We start from the raw sequence: 16547 nt of genomic DNA on the forward strand, positions 1-16547 counted from the left end.
TTCTGAATATTAAATCCTTAAAGCATTTCTACTCAAACCTAAACCCTCATATGTTATTGCTTTTTTTTTTTGTTAACATTGGTGATCTAATTGCTTCTTTAGAATCCATTGTTTCAGCATATCCAGTATCTAAGTTCTTCACAGGTTTGTGTTGATGGTGTTTTCTAAACTGCATCAGGTGAACATGTAGGGATAGGCACATAATTTGCCACCATCACCATGCATTGCCTCAAGGTATCATCACCTTAGAACAAATGGTGTAATGAGCAGCCTTATTAATCTTATAAATTTAATTAATGAACATCTTTTCTAGCATAAGAAATAGTTCATATGGGTTCAGTTTTTAGGATGTGTTTGACCTATGCCCACTGTAGTTGTATCATTATTACTAATGTTCCCAGATCCATACCCTGCTGATTGAGGTCCCTATTAATAAAGAGCCGTGACTGTTCAGAACCTCCTGGTAGAAACCATTGGAGTGTTCTAGTCATTGCTGACAATGAGCTTATGTCTGTTCAGTTACAGATAGCTATGCAATGTCAGAATTGAGCCATGGGGATTATAAGATTTAATGAAAATAGAAATGACTCCTATCCTCTAGAGCAATAATCCAAAAGAAGAACCAAACAGCTCAGTGTTCCAATTAAGTAAATAATGATAAAAGAGGAGGAGGCATGCTTTGAGAAGGAGGATTTAAGAGTCCACATAGCCCAGAGAGCTTGCACTGGTAGAAGTGCCCCTGCTGCCATGTGGTCTAGGATCTGAGTGAACACAGGATTGGCAGTGGGAGAGACAGTGGGGAAGGCACTTCTTGGGGACCACTAGCCCAAATTCATTGAAGGGACACCTGACTGGTCTAGAGGTTGGGCCTGGGAAGAGAAGGAGAGCTCTGTGGAAATGGGCCTCCTTAGAATGCCAAGGCATGGTTTCTTGGATGGGGTGTGCATGGGCCGAGCTCCACAGGTTCCAGCCAAGCAAAGTGGGGCATTCCTGCACTCCTGCCGTAGATTGAGCAAGCTCCCAAGTGGCTTTGACTTTCCATTTATGAATTTAGATCTGGGTGGCTGTTTTTTAGAGAGAGAAACTTCAATGATATTGCTCATCCTAAAGCTTAGGACGTTTTACTTTGCATGTCAGGTAACTCTTCTGTCTGTGAATAAATGTATATCTAGAATAATCTATATTTTAAAATGAGCCACCTCCCCTGTAATGTGTCTTTCTGAACTTTCCATTCATAGCTGTATTATAGCAATAAAAAGATTAAAACATCAACTTTTTTCACAGTAATAAACTTCAAAAGTAGCATTGATCAGCATATTACACATCTAGAAAAATACCATCTTTAATCTTAAGATACTTGTATTCTGAACTGGTCTGAAGAGATATGCTGTACATAAGAAGAGCCACAATACTTCATGGTGTTCCCATTTCTGAGATGCCTTGTCATTCCCTCTCCTTCCGCTGGCTTGGCTTAGAGCGAAGTCTTGAACAGAAATGGGTTCATGAAAACAGATGAAGCATCCCTGCAGGCACCTGTTTCCCCAGAGTAAAAATGAGCCACAATAGAATAAGCATTTGTTTGTTTCTTCTAAGTTTTTTTTTTCCCCATTCTTTATATTCTGGAGTTGGAAGAAAAGTGTAGCATATAAGAGAAAGGGAGAGAGAAATAAAAAGAGTGAGTGGTCACCAGTAAAAAGCAGCAATGTTTGGAAGCTGAAATAGAAGAAGGGTCTCTGAGGCGGAAAAATGGGAAGAAATGCCCAAAGGAAGAAGATAATGGGCAAGATTCCAAGAACATTTCCAGCCAGGGTGTGGTGGGAGATCTAGCATAGTAGAAGAACATGACAGACACACTGTGCGTCCCAGCTTTAACTCACCACTGCTGCAATCCTGATGTCTTTTGGGGTCTTTTCTGGACCCAAATAAAAAGCCTCTCGATACTAGGGTTTCATTCTCTCCGTCATTCCATTGCTTCATTACTGCTATCCCTGCTAAAATCAGGCATTACTTGCAAGAGCCAAGCTAATGTGACCCATAGTACCTTTGTGATTTGGAGGCCCCGGTGTGGGTAAGAATGAGTTGTCCTTTTTTCCAGCCAAAGCAAAAGTTAGCAATGGCCAGTCTCTTAAGGAAGAAATGATCTGTGAGCAGAGATGACTTCAGAACGGTCATTGAGAAAATAATCCCATTTTACTGTCTTTATTCTCCTATTATATGAATGGGATCTATGAAACCCTACCTGAAATAGGACCCAACGTGCATTGGGAGCAAGAGAACCAATGAGTGTTCTTTCATTGTGCTTCTGCCTTCCAGGCTGGTAATAGGAGAGATGGTTATATTTAAGGGAGGGGTTTGGGCCGGTTTCGTTATGTTATGCTGGCCTCCCTCTGACCCTCAGAAAGGTCCCCAAATGAAGCAGCTTCCCTGGTCCTCAAAGAGACTCTTCTTTGTCAAATCAAACTTTTTGGCCATAGAGTGTGTTCATAAAGCAGATGGAAGGAGAATGTGACATTTAAAGTTTCTGCATCATGCAGTAACTTCATGTCTGTCTCAGTTATTTCAGTTTCTTGGCTGAAAATAGAGTTCATGCAGTTGATTCAGAAAGGAACATATCATTGAGAAAATGTAGCTCTCTTAGGGGTTTGCCAAGTATGACTGCTACGGCTCTTTCTGGACTCTTAAAATGCTTTCTTTCATCAGAGAGATTGTAACATTTCTCAAGTAAGAACCTTAATACTTAAATTTTCTTTTCTCATATCTGAAAGATTTCTGCTTGGGGCTTCAGTTTTCATTAATTAATTTTATTAATTTCATTTTAGTTCATAAACTCAAATGGAAGACAGTAAACATCTCAATCTGATAATGAACCTGTAACATCCAAAGAGATGCCTGGGATTACTGATGATGCTCTTTTCTATTTCAAGTTGTACTATGATCTGGAGACCCTCTGGTCTAAGTCTCTAAACAGAAAAGACACAGATGACTTGCAGCTAGTTTCTCTGCAAGTGGTTACATCCCTCTGTGAGATTTAGATTTCTTATCTTTCAACCATTAATGTGAAGCCTGAACTTTGGGAAGTTACAGTTAGGTGTTTCTTGAAAGTCTGATATCATGAAAATCTGTTTGGTTATTAATTGATTAGGATTGCATGTAGCTGTAAGTAAGACAAAAAAGTGACTACAAGTGTTAAACAAATAGAGGTTTATTTTACATCCATTATACGAGGTTGGAGGCAGATGTGTATCAACATTGACTCAGTGGCTTAGTGCCGTTGAAGTCTTTCTATGAAGGTATGATAAGGATGTTATAGCTACAGTCAGCACACACTCTTTGCTTTTGCATCCAATTTAGCTCATGAAGAGAAACGGAAGACAAGACACATCTCAATCCAGTAATGAATCCATAAATGAATAACAAGTGAAAAATAATAGTTCTGTTAATTGTAGGTATTGCTCATTGTTGCTGGAGATATTTCATACTTTCTAGAGAGGAAGAATGAGGAAGAACAGTAGTAGCAACACATCTATCCTTTGTAAAAAGTAAAGTTTTCCTGAAATGGCCTCATTATGCATGAGCTACAGCTAGTGACATGGCATCCTTAATTGCAAGGCAGATTTTCCTGATTGACTTTCACACATTGTACTCCCAGACCTGAGACCACCCCCAGAAAATCAAGACTGTAAAGCTAAGGAAGAAGAGTAGAATGTGTATTATGTATTTCAAATAACAGAATCGCTGTGGCAGGTCTTTTTTGATCTTTGTTATTTTTCTATTGAAATTCAAGATCCAGCCTGAATAAGACTTTCTGATTTGGAGCATTTTTTTTTTTTTAAAGGTGGCACCCTGACCATAGTGACTACATGTATTTTTGCTAAATCTGAGTAACAACCCCCCTGTTGCACAGTTGGTGGCCTCCAGCATCTCCTTTGCTGACCTATATGTTCATTTTTCCAGATGAACCTCTTCAGCCTTCCTCATCCCATAATGAGAGCGTGCCTAGTTACTGCAAAAATGATGAAGGGGATATATTCCTGGCAGCTGAGTCCTGGAAGCCTGACGTTTGTACCAGCTGTGTATGCATGGATAGCGTAATTAGCTGTTACTCTGAGTCTTGCCCTTCTGTATCCTGTGAAAGACCTGTTTTGAGAAAAGGCCAGTGTTGTCCATACTGCCTAGGTAAGACCAAGAAAAAAAATCTTTCATCTGTGCCAGTGGCCACTAAATCAACATTGACAGCCATTTGCTAGATCAGTTAATATTTTTGAAATTGGTTTATCTGTTTGACATGCCACACAGACCAAGGTAGGAACATCAAGTAGGGAAAGGATGCAGAAGAGGTGCTCCCAAGATGAAATGCATAAAAAATTAAGAAATTTCTCAGAACATAGTGATATTTTAGTGTTGTCATATTCTATTGGGTTCCTTTGCTGGTTTAGAATTTTCGGTATTAGAACATATTTCTCTACTTGATTATTTTCAGTGGTCTTTTTTTTTTTTTCCATTTCCCATATGAAAGTACACTTAGTGTATAAAATGTGCCACAGCCTTGAGATCCACTAAGTGTGAAATGTTAATTAAACCTCCCAGCTTTTCCTGTCTTGGGGCAGTTAATTGTTTCTACTTAAGCCTCATGGTTGTCATGTTGATGGCCTAGGCACACTGAGGTCTGAGTAACTGACAGAGCCCTCTTCTTATGACCCATGGTGATATACCTTGAGCAGAGGACATGCGTATGTTAGCCCCTAACATTCCTACCAAACCAGTCCTGTAAACATTAGCCAGTTGCTGTTCCAGGGACCAGAAGGCGAGGCTGCAACAGCTGGCAGCTCTAATCAAGGACTGTCCTTGGTCCCAAGACTGTCACTCTGTTATTGCTTTTGCATCCAGTTTAGCTCATAAAGTCAAATGAAAGACAAGACGCATCTCAATCTGAGAGTGAACCCTTCATCAGGGTAGCAAATGAAAAACTATGTGAGTTTTATGAATTGTAGGTATCCTGCATTTATTGTTGGGGAGTTTGCATGTTTTCTAGACACAAATCATTGCAGATATTTGGAGTGATACCTAGGAGAAAAGAGAGATTCTGGTTGCAGAGTTTTGTGACAGTTATGACACTTTCTCAGGAATCTTAAGAGCTAGATTTTTCCCAACATAATGACCAAAGAGAATTGAAGATTATATTTGGGAAGCTACATCTCTCCTTTAGAGTGACCATCTATGTCATTTGTTTTTCAAGCCTTGATGCTTTTTAGGGTAAAATGGAGTCTGGTAATAATTATCATGGGACCACAGCTAGAGACCAGGAGTGTCTTCAGCAAACCAGGACATATGGTAGCTCTTAGCGCCTGCGATGTGGGCCTCTCTGTACTACCCATCAGCTCTGCAACTCCTAAATGGAGCCAGAAATATACCAAGACATGCATTTAGTTTAGTGCTACTTACCTTTTTAAAGAGCTAACCAAAAATCTATACAAGAAATGGCCTTGACTTTGGTGAGAGCTAAATGAAAGATATATATCTAGGTACTATTTCACATTGCAGGCAGGAAAAATACACCCAGCATCAACCTGTTTATATATCAGTACTTTGGTAGTAAAGTGATCAAAAGTCAATCAGGAGCACTTGGTTCATCCTTGGGAAACCTTGAGAATTCCGTGTACCTTCAGAGGGAAAATCTAGCAGCAAATCTCTCCTGTGTTGAAAATTCTGAGGTTGTTTTGTTTAGATGAAAGTTCCTATTGTGTTTTACTGCCTAATTAGTAAATACATAATTAGTAAATTTCTCAACTGGTAAATTCGTTGCTCTACACTAGTAAATCACTTCTATTTCTCACAAAACCAAATTGGCAAATTCAGAGTTGTGGAAGGAAACCTGCAAATCATAGGATTCTGTGTCCATTCTTTTGTCGTTTGCTTTTTTTACTTTCTTTTATATTTCCAACTGATGGATCATTTTGAAATATACATCAATCTTTAATGTAGGAAGGAAAGATCAATTTGATTTTGATTTTTTAGTTAGAGTACAAGCACTTTCACCAAACTGTGGTTCACAGAAGCTCACGAGGGTACAGTGGAAATTTCGTTTCAAACACATCCAGCTCCACAGCTGCCCTCTACAGTGATACAGGTGTAATTGTGTTCCATGCTCCTGACTCTTTCCAGGAAAGTGTTAGGAAGAGTTAGCACTTGATGAGCAGTACCCGTGTGCTCTGGTCACTCCTTCATCTTAACACTTGGTGCATTTTGTGGTGGTACTTTAATAGTCATTAAGCCCCTTCATCCACCTGTTGCTTATTTTGTAAATAACCTTGTTAGATTTCACCCTTGCTTGCTCGGCCCTGCTGTCTCCAAGCATTGGAAGTTCAGCTCATGATTCTGATTTAGGGATTTTCTGTTTGACTCTCAAGTTAGTTTGGGGGGCCTTTTCTCTCACCAGCGAAGAGGTCCTGACTTCTAATCAGCCTGATCTCTGTCAGGGTGTCAACCTGAACGAGGCCAGCACAGCCAAAGGCACTTACCAGCTGTGTCTCAGTGGCAACCATACCACTGTAGGCAAAGATCACCTGGCAAAGGAAAGGCGGGGCATGCCACTGTTTGCCATGTCGTAAAGCCCCTGGTGGCTTTTCCAGAGGGCACCGGGCACCAGTGTTTGCATTGTTTCCTGTTTCAGGCTTCCTCAGTTTCATTCCAGACTGTCTATAGGATCACCTGTGCCTCACAAACCCCCTCACCCCACCCAGCCTGTGGTGCTGACCTTGCCGTGGCTGCTGGTCTGGTCCCTGGGCAAATGGTCTCCCTAATTGGTCAGATACAGATTTCTAAAAACCTCACACCTACAATTAAACTGACCTTTTTATCTTTCTTCCTCCTTTCTTTCTGTTTTTTTTTTGTTTGTTTGTTTGTTGTTGTTGTTGTTTGTTTTGTTTGGTTTCGTTTTGTTCATTTTGTTTTGCTGGTTTCAGAGTAGTCAAAAATAAAGTTAGCTTGCTTCCACCTTGTGAAGTTCTGTTTTTCCTTACCATAAGAAAAATGAAAATCCTACTAAAAGTAGTCTTCTAATTACCAGTATTTGTGTTCCTTTCAGCTAAATTATCAAGTCACTAATGTGCAATGATAATGCTTCTCCTTTGATGTGTGAAGTCCTCATATTATGTGTGCTAATTTAATAGTATGTGTAATACAGACATAATTAATAGGATTGATGATTAATTTTGAAAAGTGAACAGCTTTGTCTAATTACTTGTAATACCCATCATTAGGGAATTCATCCTTCTACTAGAAAGAAGCTAAGTAGTAATTACCCAATCATTTTAATGGAGCATCTTCTGATTTTCTAAATTTTTGTCTTCTGGCTTCCTACACAAATATACACAAACTAAGATTTTATTTTAACGTAGGCTGCTTGGCTCAAAATGGCTTAAAAGATGATTTGAGTATGAATTAGGTAGAAATCAGAGGCCTAGTGAGAATTCTAATGTGTGATGCAGATGTGACACATGGTCCCTCGTTATGACACGCCAGGTCTGGCTTACAACATCCCATGGCCTTAGCACTGACAACATGCTACATGCCTCTCTCAATCCTTTCCAGAGCAAAAATTATTTCATCAAATAGATCTTCTTTGTTTTGAGGAGGGTACCGAGGATTATACTAAAGGGCACTTGACCATTGAGCCACATCCCCAGCCCTTTTTTGTATTTTATTTAGAAACAGGGTCTCACCAAGTTGCTTAGTGCCTTGCTGTTGCTGAGGCTGGCTTTGAACTCATGACCCTCCTGCCTCAGCCTCCTAAGCCACTGGGGTTGTAAGCATGCACCATCATGCCAGGCCCCAAATAGATCTTTATTCCATGATTCCCCAAGGACGGCAAACAAGTAAACCAGCAGCCCTTACACCATCATCACTCACTGTACATCAGGGATGCACACCCTTCCCGTGCTGAGTGCTGGACTATAGCAACTTCAGTCAGTGTTCAGTGGAACTGTTCTATACCTGGGGCTCTGTCATCCTTTGCCAGATATTACATAGGAAGAACACCGCTTTGATCATAGAGAACTTTCTCAGTCTAAGTCATGGGCTCTTCAGGCCCATGCTGCTGCTACATCATACATGTTGACTTTGGGAAGCAAAATGCCAAGGTGTGTCCCCTGTCAAGCTGGCCAGAGAGAACAGGGCCAGCCTGAGGTGGCCAGATCCAGAGTGTTACTCACTGCCCAGAACATTGTCTTGAAAATTATCATGGGTAAGAATTTATTTGTAACTGTGTGTTATTCTAGAAGATAACTGAGGTCAGATATTGAGTCATTTCTTGGCAGGAAATCACGGAGTCTCAGTTTCACCTTTCTCACATAAGATATTTTTGTCGGAAAAAGAGATACCTTTGTCAAAAATTGGTTACTTTTGGATAATATTACTACATATAATATATAAAATATAAATATGTGCTTTATAACTTGTATATAAACAAAATTAAGATATTCTGATTACATGGCTTCAAGTTGTTTTTGGAATGTAATATATATCTGAGGTTCTCTGCAAATGAGCTGTAAGATGGTACATAAAAATTACTTGCTTGTAGTTTGTCTGATTAGGGGTCAGCAGTTTTTTTATTCACTACCTATACTGCATAGTAATATTTTAAGTAGAGCTTTCACATGGAATCCAGCATGCCTGGCTCCTGTTTGGGGCTGTTTTTTTCTCTTCAGTTGGCTGTAATGTTATAACTGCAGTGATCTCCATAGTCATCTTCAATGAGCACATGATTAAATAAGATTTTTCCCTAATAGAGGAGGGGTCTATACTTTATGCCAAGTCAGTCTATTATACAGTGTACCTTTTGCTTACATATCTGCTTGATAAAAACCTAACTATATCAAAACAGTATCTTCTTAGATATGTGTGACACACAATCTCTTTGGAGTATCTGTTGATCATTGTTTATTTAGTTTATCCCTGGAATCAAACATAGTAAATATTTAATGTAGCATCTTTAAAATATACAAGTCATAGAACTTAACGTTATTTATTTTTAAACTATAATGTTATGATACTGGCATCTTCATTGGAACATTTTTCACAGCTGCTTCTCCAAATATTTCCTTAAAATTAAAAACTTCTGCAATTGGAAAGAATTTATCTTATAGCCAAAGGGTCATGATCAAAACTTTGTCACGTGTTAGCTGTGTGCCTTGGTGATAATGATATAATCCTGGCTCAGTTGCCTCATTGATAAAATGAGAGTAATAATATTGTCCTATGTGTCACAAAAGTGCCACAAAAATTAGGTGACCTAATGTTCACATATGAAAGTACTTTATAAAGCGTAAGCACTCTGGATGTGGGTTGTTCAGTAGAGTTACTGCTCCTGAAACAGAGAGTGCAGTTGCTTTGAGTAACAGGTGAATTCTTGTATCTCTCGGTGACATGTGGCTCCTGGTTTCTCCAAGAGAAAGCCTGGATATAACATCTCAAGGATGCACTTTTGAAGAATGAGAATATTGTAGGTCCCCCTTGGGTGATGCGCTTCATCCCCCAGGCTCTCATCTTCAGAAGCCTTTGACTGCTTGGCTCACCTTATTGTAATCCAGTTGAAATGGTGTGCTCTCCACAGTGCAGGTGTGGTGACAGTGCCTCACCTATAGACCTCACTGTCCTTTCACACCTCTGGACATTGTTAGAACTGAGAAAGTGGGACTTGCATTTTTATTGTTTATTTCAGAGGCTCGTCCTGTTTGGGGACTTCATGAACTTTCCGTTTTATTCCTTAGAGAGTGAGGATGAAAACAGTCTGGTTGTCATATACTGTACTAACTTCAGAATGGGTCTAAAGTCATCACAAAATCAGCAGGGTTTGATTTCCGTTTGTTTAGGTCTTTCCCTGCATCCTAGGAAGCATCTCACCCTGCACCTCCCTGAAGCAGTTCTTCCCCTCCCTTCGTGGTCCGTTTCAGGACCCCAGCAGTGTGAACAGTAATTCAGGTCTCCCCAGGTAACTCCAGGAGCCTCTAAGCCGCAGCCTATTGTCTGAGCTCCTGCTTCTCCTCCTTGTGTAAAGTGTCTCCTGTTCAGAAGGGAGGCTGGCACTGGTGTTTCCAGAGGTCCACTATGTGCCCTTTTTCTTCTTATTTCGCTCCAGAAGGCCAAACCTGATTTTCTGTCCTCTGATGGTCAGGCATGGGGTAAAGACCCCTTCAAAGGAGGCCCCTTATGACCAGGACCCTCTGGAAGCTGCTGGAGGAATATTTCTCAGAGTACTTGGATTGTGACAGGGTGGAACACCTGTAGGCACACAGATGGGCCAGTCTGGCAAGTCCAGTGGCTTCCCCTTGAACCTTCTCCTAAAAACAGGCTGTCCTCTGACTTTTACACAGACAGCTTCTTTACTTAGGTTTTTTTCCCTTCTTATTCAGGAAACCTTGATCTGCCGGTGTTCCTATCTGCTTTTTAGACTGTACTGATTGACAAAATGACTTCTCTACATAATTTTCATGTACCCATAGACACACCTTGGACTGTGGGCCTTGCCATGAAATTGAGACTGGATTTAAAGTTGAAAATGAAATGTTTCCTTCAACTTCTGTAGGTGGAAGGCTTAATCAGCCCTTAATGGATGCTTAATACAAGAATTGAGCTCCATTACTGAGAAATAATGTTCTTTTTTCAACAAGAATCAGCCAAAAGCAGTAGGGAAATTTCCCTTCATGGAACTCGGGAAAATGTATATTTCTTCTGTTGGCTTGGAACCCTGGACAGTCTATTTCATTACAGTGTGTGAAACCTGTAAGACTCTTTCAACCATTTTAGACATAGACTATCCATCCCAAGAAATATCTGAAATTAAATAAAGCAACAGTGGGCTTCCAAGAAAGGGCTTCTGTGATGAAATGGGCTTCCACAGAAATTAAGTCATTATATAGAGGTAGGAGTCAACCTACATGATAACATTATTCTCAAGTTTCTTTTTATAAAGAAGGATTAAGATCAGATGTTTTCTTTATCAGAACCTAAAAAGGACAAAATAATCAAGTTTTTTATTAAATCAGTAAACATTTTTTGTTGTTGTTTTCAATCATTTGCTGACAGAATTACTAATATTAGATCTCTGCTTTAGGGTGCAGTGATGCACACCTGTAACCCCAGTGACTTGGGAGGTTAAGGCAGGGGGATTGCAAGTTCAAGACCAGCCTCAACAATTTAGTGAACCCCTAAGCAACTTATCAAGAGCCTGTCCAAGATTAAAAATGAAAAGGACTGGGGATGTGGCTCAGTGGTTAAGCACCCCTGGTTCAATCTATGGTACCAAAAAAAAAAAAAAAAATTGAAACTAGATCATTGCTTCATTGACATTGTCTAGGCTCCAGCATCCTCAGGACTTCACTTGAGCTCTGACTTCACACTCCCCTAATTTGTGCTGAACCACAGACCAGCATGTTCAAACTTAGTTATCTGTGCCCATGATTCTCTGCACACTTCTAAGAGACATGTATGTATTTGCTCAGATTCCTGCTTAATTACAATTTCTTTTTAAATCTCATCTTTACATTAAAAAGGAAAAATAAAAAGTAAAGCTAGTTTCTCCAACAGGTTCTTGCATTTTTTTTTTCACTAAGTGTAGAACTTTTCTGCCCAACAATGCACCCAACTCATGATGCAGAAATAAAAAGGACTTCACTGGCCAGGGATGCAGGTGTCTTATCAGTTCAGAGAAGGTAAATGATAAGATAATAAGGGGTCTTCTGTCCTGTGCTGGTTTGAGGAAGAGTATTGTCCTGCACTGTGGCAGTATGCACTGACATCGAAAGAAATGCTCGCCCAGGCCAGCTGTGTCATTGATAATCTCATGTTACCCATCGTGTATGTGGCATCTCTTTACACCTTCCTAAATGATTTCACTGACGTCTTCTCTGTAAATCCTTCAAATCTCAAACTTCCTACCCTGAAGTGGAGTGTTATGAGCAGGACCTGATACTTGCATATCTTTTTAGAACCATTTGGATATGATGAGACCCTTTGGACTCAGGGGCAGAGTCCTTGGATATCTGCTCACTGCAGTGTCCCCAGGGCTCAGAACAGTGCTCTCAGTGAGTCCTTAGTCTCAGCGTGTAGAAGAAACAAATACCCCACTGTAGTACTGTGTTGGATTGATTTGCAGGGGAACTTGTTCTGAGAGCAAAACAGCATTTAGATTCTTGGACTCCAGGATCCCAGAGTAAATGACTATTCCGGACTCTGAATAGTACACAGGAGATTTAAAAGAACTGATGCAATTTCTAAAACTGCCTGACTTCCTCCCAGGAAGTTACTCCCACACTATGACCATCAGAACAGATTTAGAACCTGAAGTATCCATCCAAGAAAATCATTTCCTAGGCAGAAATTGAAAACCCAACTATAACGTAGCTTAGGGTAGAGTATAGGTTCTCCATCCTTCCACAGAGGAGCAGTCTGGAGATGCTTTCTTCTCAGGGACTTGTGTGCATCCAGCATCATGATCAGAGTCTTCAGTGGCTGTGTGTCCACATCAGTGACCTTTGAGGTTCTAAATTGGATCTTCATAGAGGAAGAAAACAGCACTTCTAAATTTCCCCAGCCATGAATAAGCTCTATGGTATAATTAACAGTAACTTAAGAGTAAAAACAAAGCCCAAACTTCACAGCCTGTTAAGGCTTCTTTTCTTAAAAAAGATGTGAGATTGCAAAGTTTCAGCAGTCCAAGGAGCCAGCCTGGACGGGGTGAGCATTTCCAGGCCTCCTCACTTCTCTCTCCCCTTTTCATATCATCCAGAATGACGGAAAAACAGGTGAAAAACGCTGCTAAATTCTTCAACTCTACACTGAAAGATGTTGTGCATTTTTGTGTAGTCATAGGTGATACAGGGTGATACTGCTCATGTTTGAATCCAAAACAGCACATCTGTGGGCATTTCTTGGGTTCAGCAGCCCTGCTGATGCAGCTACTATGGGAAAAAGCCTCCAGCAGGCTCCTGACACTGTGTTGATTATAGTTACAGAAGCATGTCTTCATCCTTTAGCTGGGACTTTGTCACTTCAGCAGAATATTTCAAACTGATTGTGAAGCTGTAAGATAGAGGCTAGAGCTGAGAAAGCTAAACACCACCAAGGCTGATCTAACCAAGGTATAACCACAGGATAGCAACTATCTCCCTTGCATATTTTAAAAATTGGCCATAGATGCTGTTGTGAGAAGAAAATCCCAGAGCTGTATGAAGCAATGGCAATCTCATTGGAATGCATCTATAACCTGCTAAGTTAGGCTGTTAGGAAATCACATTTGTTTGTCTATGTAACAACTCAGGTGTTTGTTTTAGAAATAAACTTTATTATTTTAGTGTCATACCTCATGATTTCCATGGAATAGTCTCCTCTAAGCCTCTGAAAGAATAAGGGGGAGAGAGAGGCATGCTCAATGAAGACTCTTCAGGGGGAATCACAAGTCCTCAGTAACTACTTTGCTAATCTCCATTCATGATAGGACTGTGCCAGGCAGTGCAGTCAGTTGAAAAAAGAAGTGCCCATTTCCCAGAGTCAGTAACAGCATTGGTTTATGTGTCACTGATAACTGCCCAGAAAAGTGGCCTCCCTTGGGCCATCTCACTGTGCGTGGCAGACAGAACGTATGGTGACTGTGGGTCCAGACCCAATCCCATTCTCATCCTCGCCCGATGCTTCCAAGCTACACATCTTGAGCAAGTGATTAACTCCCGTGAGCCTCAGTTCTCTGAGTTGAAAACATTACTTCGTCCATTGAGCTTTGGAGCTCGAATGGGACTGACTCACAAGAAATGCTTAGTGCCACATCTAGTACACAGCAGGCATTTGGGAAGTAGAAGTAAAGAGTGTTAGTAGGTATTGAAGAATAAAAGTTAGTGTCATTGTCAGCATAAGCAAACCAGTTGGAGTGATAAGTGTACTAGTAAAAATTAAATGGCACAGCCCACTTGATAGCCAAGTACAAGCTGATTGTTTTTGGTTTGATACTCCCAGTATATTTCTACATTCTTCAGGCTGAGTGCTTAAAATGCTTTTATATGTGTTTTCAATTATTCTGTGCTGTTCCCTCAAAAGACTATAATGATTTTTATTAATTTATTATTTAGAACTTCAAATTGTATAGGCTAGCCCCCAGATATTCTAAAACTTTCCAGCAGAGCTTTCTAAGATTAACCCAAAATTTTCATGAATTGAAATTGAATTGAAATTTGGTCTGTATACTTCTGGGCCTCAGTTTAAGTCATTGGCCTTTCAAGGAAACTTTAGTCAAAAGCAAAAATTTTTCTATAAAGCCTTATTAACTCAAATCTGATCTCTGTCTGGTGAGGTTACTGCCACTCTGCTGAAGACTAGCCAGGGCTTTTCCAAAATAAGTGTCCTTTACTACTTCCCATGAAAATTCAGTAGAACAGTAAGTGACTCACCCAAGTCCAAGGAACAAATGTGGCTTGGTCTTACACCATGTTTGAAGGAGCAAAATTTGCTATTATGCAGTGTGTCCATTATTATAATGAAAAATGATTAGATATGGAGAAGCCTTAGAGAGCCACTCCTTTCGAACACCAATGGGGAGCTTTCTTTGTTGCTGTCTCAAAAATGGGGCCCATCATGAATTCATCATGGTACACCTGGGATCCCTTCCAGCCCTGCTATAATACGTCCACTGCTAACTGTGGCTCACCTCAAGCCAGATATCAAGACCAGCTCACTTTCACTGGGTCCTAAAAGTTTTAGATGGCCAAAAAGGTTTTCTGGAAAGCCCCAGGACTATTGGAGCCAGCACAAAGATCCTGGCAGTGCAACCAACTAACAGTGGACTGGCATCCATCTCTGTGCTGTGCCTTCCCAGCACCCCCATTTTTTAAACCCAGTAAGATAACTTCCTGACTTCAAACTTGAATTAACTTTGTTGCAAATGAAATTAAAGGCAAGATGCTTCTAATGTAACCAGTGATGAGTAGAGCTTGAATGGAACAGAGATGAATTGGTAAAAATATCTGGAAACTAGGCCTATGGCAGGCTGCCCACTCCCTACGGGGAAATAGCCTGAGGCCATGTGAGCTCCTGTCACTCAGGGCCTCAGACACACCACCTCTGAGCCTTCATGTCCCCAGCATCTCTGTGTGGCTCCCAGTGTTGTGTTTGTATAACCATCTTGCTACTTTGAATGTTTAATCCTCATGGAATTTAGAAAAGGGATTATTTTGGTAACAAAATGAGAAACTTTAATTAGACCTAATAGGTGGCCAGAAGTTTTTGGTTGTTGCCTCCGAGGCATTCAGAATAGTTGTTCTCTCTCAAACTGTTTTATAAATATTATTACAGTTATCTCATACTAACTAAATGAGTATTTACATAGACACTGTTATGCTGTAACTCAACACTTGATCTTTGGCACTGCTTGTGTGATTTAGTTTTCCTGCAATCTGTTGGTATTCTAAGTGGCTCTGTGTCACCCAGAAAACATGGAACCATACAGGCAGGTTTCGTAGAACCAAGCTCAGTTTAAGCTTTTCCCTGCTGTCTTCTCATTGGTTTGCTTGGCCGAGGCTTGCTGCTAGGGATGCATGTGCATCTGTTTTAGATTTTCATTTTATGTACGTTTGACTTGTCAAGACAACTCATTTCACTGTAAAAGAGATTCACCCTTGAGTCTAGCAGTCCCTGTTATCATTTTCCTTCCTTTTTAGATAGTTTTTAAATGTCCCCTTTATGCAGTTCAGACTACTCTTGATGCAGTTTAAAGGCAGTGTGCTGTTCTTTCATTTGATTGTATCAGAAGCCCCTTAGTATTCCCTTATTGTTGGGCACAGACTCTTCCTCTAATGTCTTACTCTTATAAATATATTGTGATTAACACTCCATAAATAGCTTCTTTTAAGCCTTTTTTGAGCTACATCACTAAAATTATCAGATCAAAGGGCATAAATATTTTAAAGCTGAATGGAGGGTATAATATACCAGTGTTGCCTGATACTTCACCTCTTCTTCACTTATGTTTTCTTGCCTATAACTTCCAATGACTGACATAAATTTGTCCCTTTACCTTGGTGAACCTCAAATCAGTTCTACCTAGTGACAGCTTCATAGCCGTGTTCACACAGAGAGGCTGAGTTTTTAGGTCAATCACTGCAGCTCTGCTTGGTCCACTGGAATATCTGGAACAGTTTGATAAAGACCCGACCAGACTCCTGACAAGGTCACCAACTATTTACTTCTTAAAGCAGGAAAATGACTCACGTTGGAATTACTTCTGCCTCCCCTCCCATGCAAGAAAACAGGGTCATCCTTCATGCTTCCCTCCTCCTTCCCATTCACATCCCGACAGTTAACTTCTCAGAAATAGCTCTCAGACTAACCTTGCCTTTGCATCTCCACCACCTCTAATTTAGGCCCATATCACACCCCCTTGGACAGTATCCCCTTCTGCTTTACCCCACTAAGATTTCTGTGATATCACATTCCCAAGTTCTTTCCTGAAAAACAAAGTAAATAAGCACTGCTCCCCCAAACACACACACACACACACACACACA

The 16547-nt window shown here is 40.4% G+C and overlaps 1 protein-coding gene across 5 annotated transcripts in view; it reads left to right on the forward strand.

The window, feature by feature from the left end:
• The window catches only part of Crim1 (cysteine rich transmembrane BMP regulator 1), a 180022-nt gene that overhangs the window by 149365 nt on the left and 14110 nt on the right, over positions 1-16547 (forward strand). For 4 of the 5 annotated variants that reach the window (XM_076833156.2, XM_076833153.2, XM_076833155.2 and 1 more), the window contains one exon: positions 3955-4176. The exons of the other annotated variant lie outside the window; for it this stretch is intronic. In XM_076833156.2, coding sequence (XP_076689271.2) covers positions 3955-4176 — 222 coding nt within the window. The remainder of the gene's footprint in view (positions 1-3954; positions 4177-16547) is intronic. 5 annotated transcript variants of the gene reach the window in all.

The sequence above is a fragment of the Callospermophilus lateralis genome, chromosome 14 (genome assembly GCF_048772815.1).
Source record: "Callospermophilus lateralis isolate mCalLat2 chromosome 14, mCalLat2.hap1, whole genome shotgun sequence".
NCBI classification, from domain to species: Eukaryota; Metazoa; Chordata; class Mammalia; order Rodentia; family Sciuridae; genus Callospermophilus; species Callospermophilus lateralis.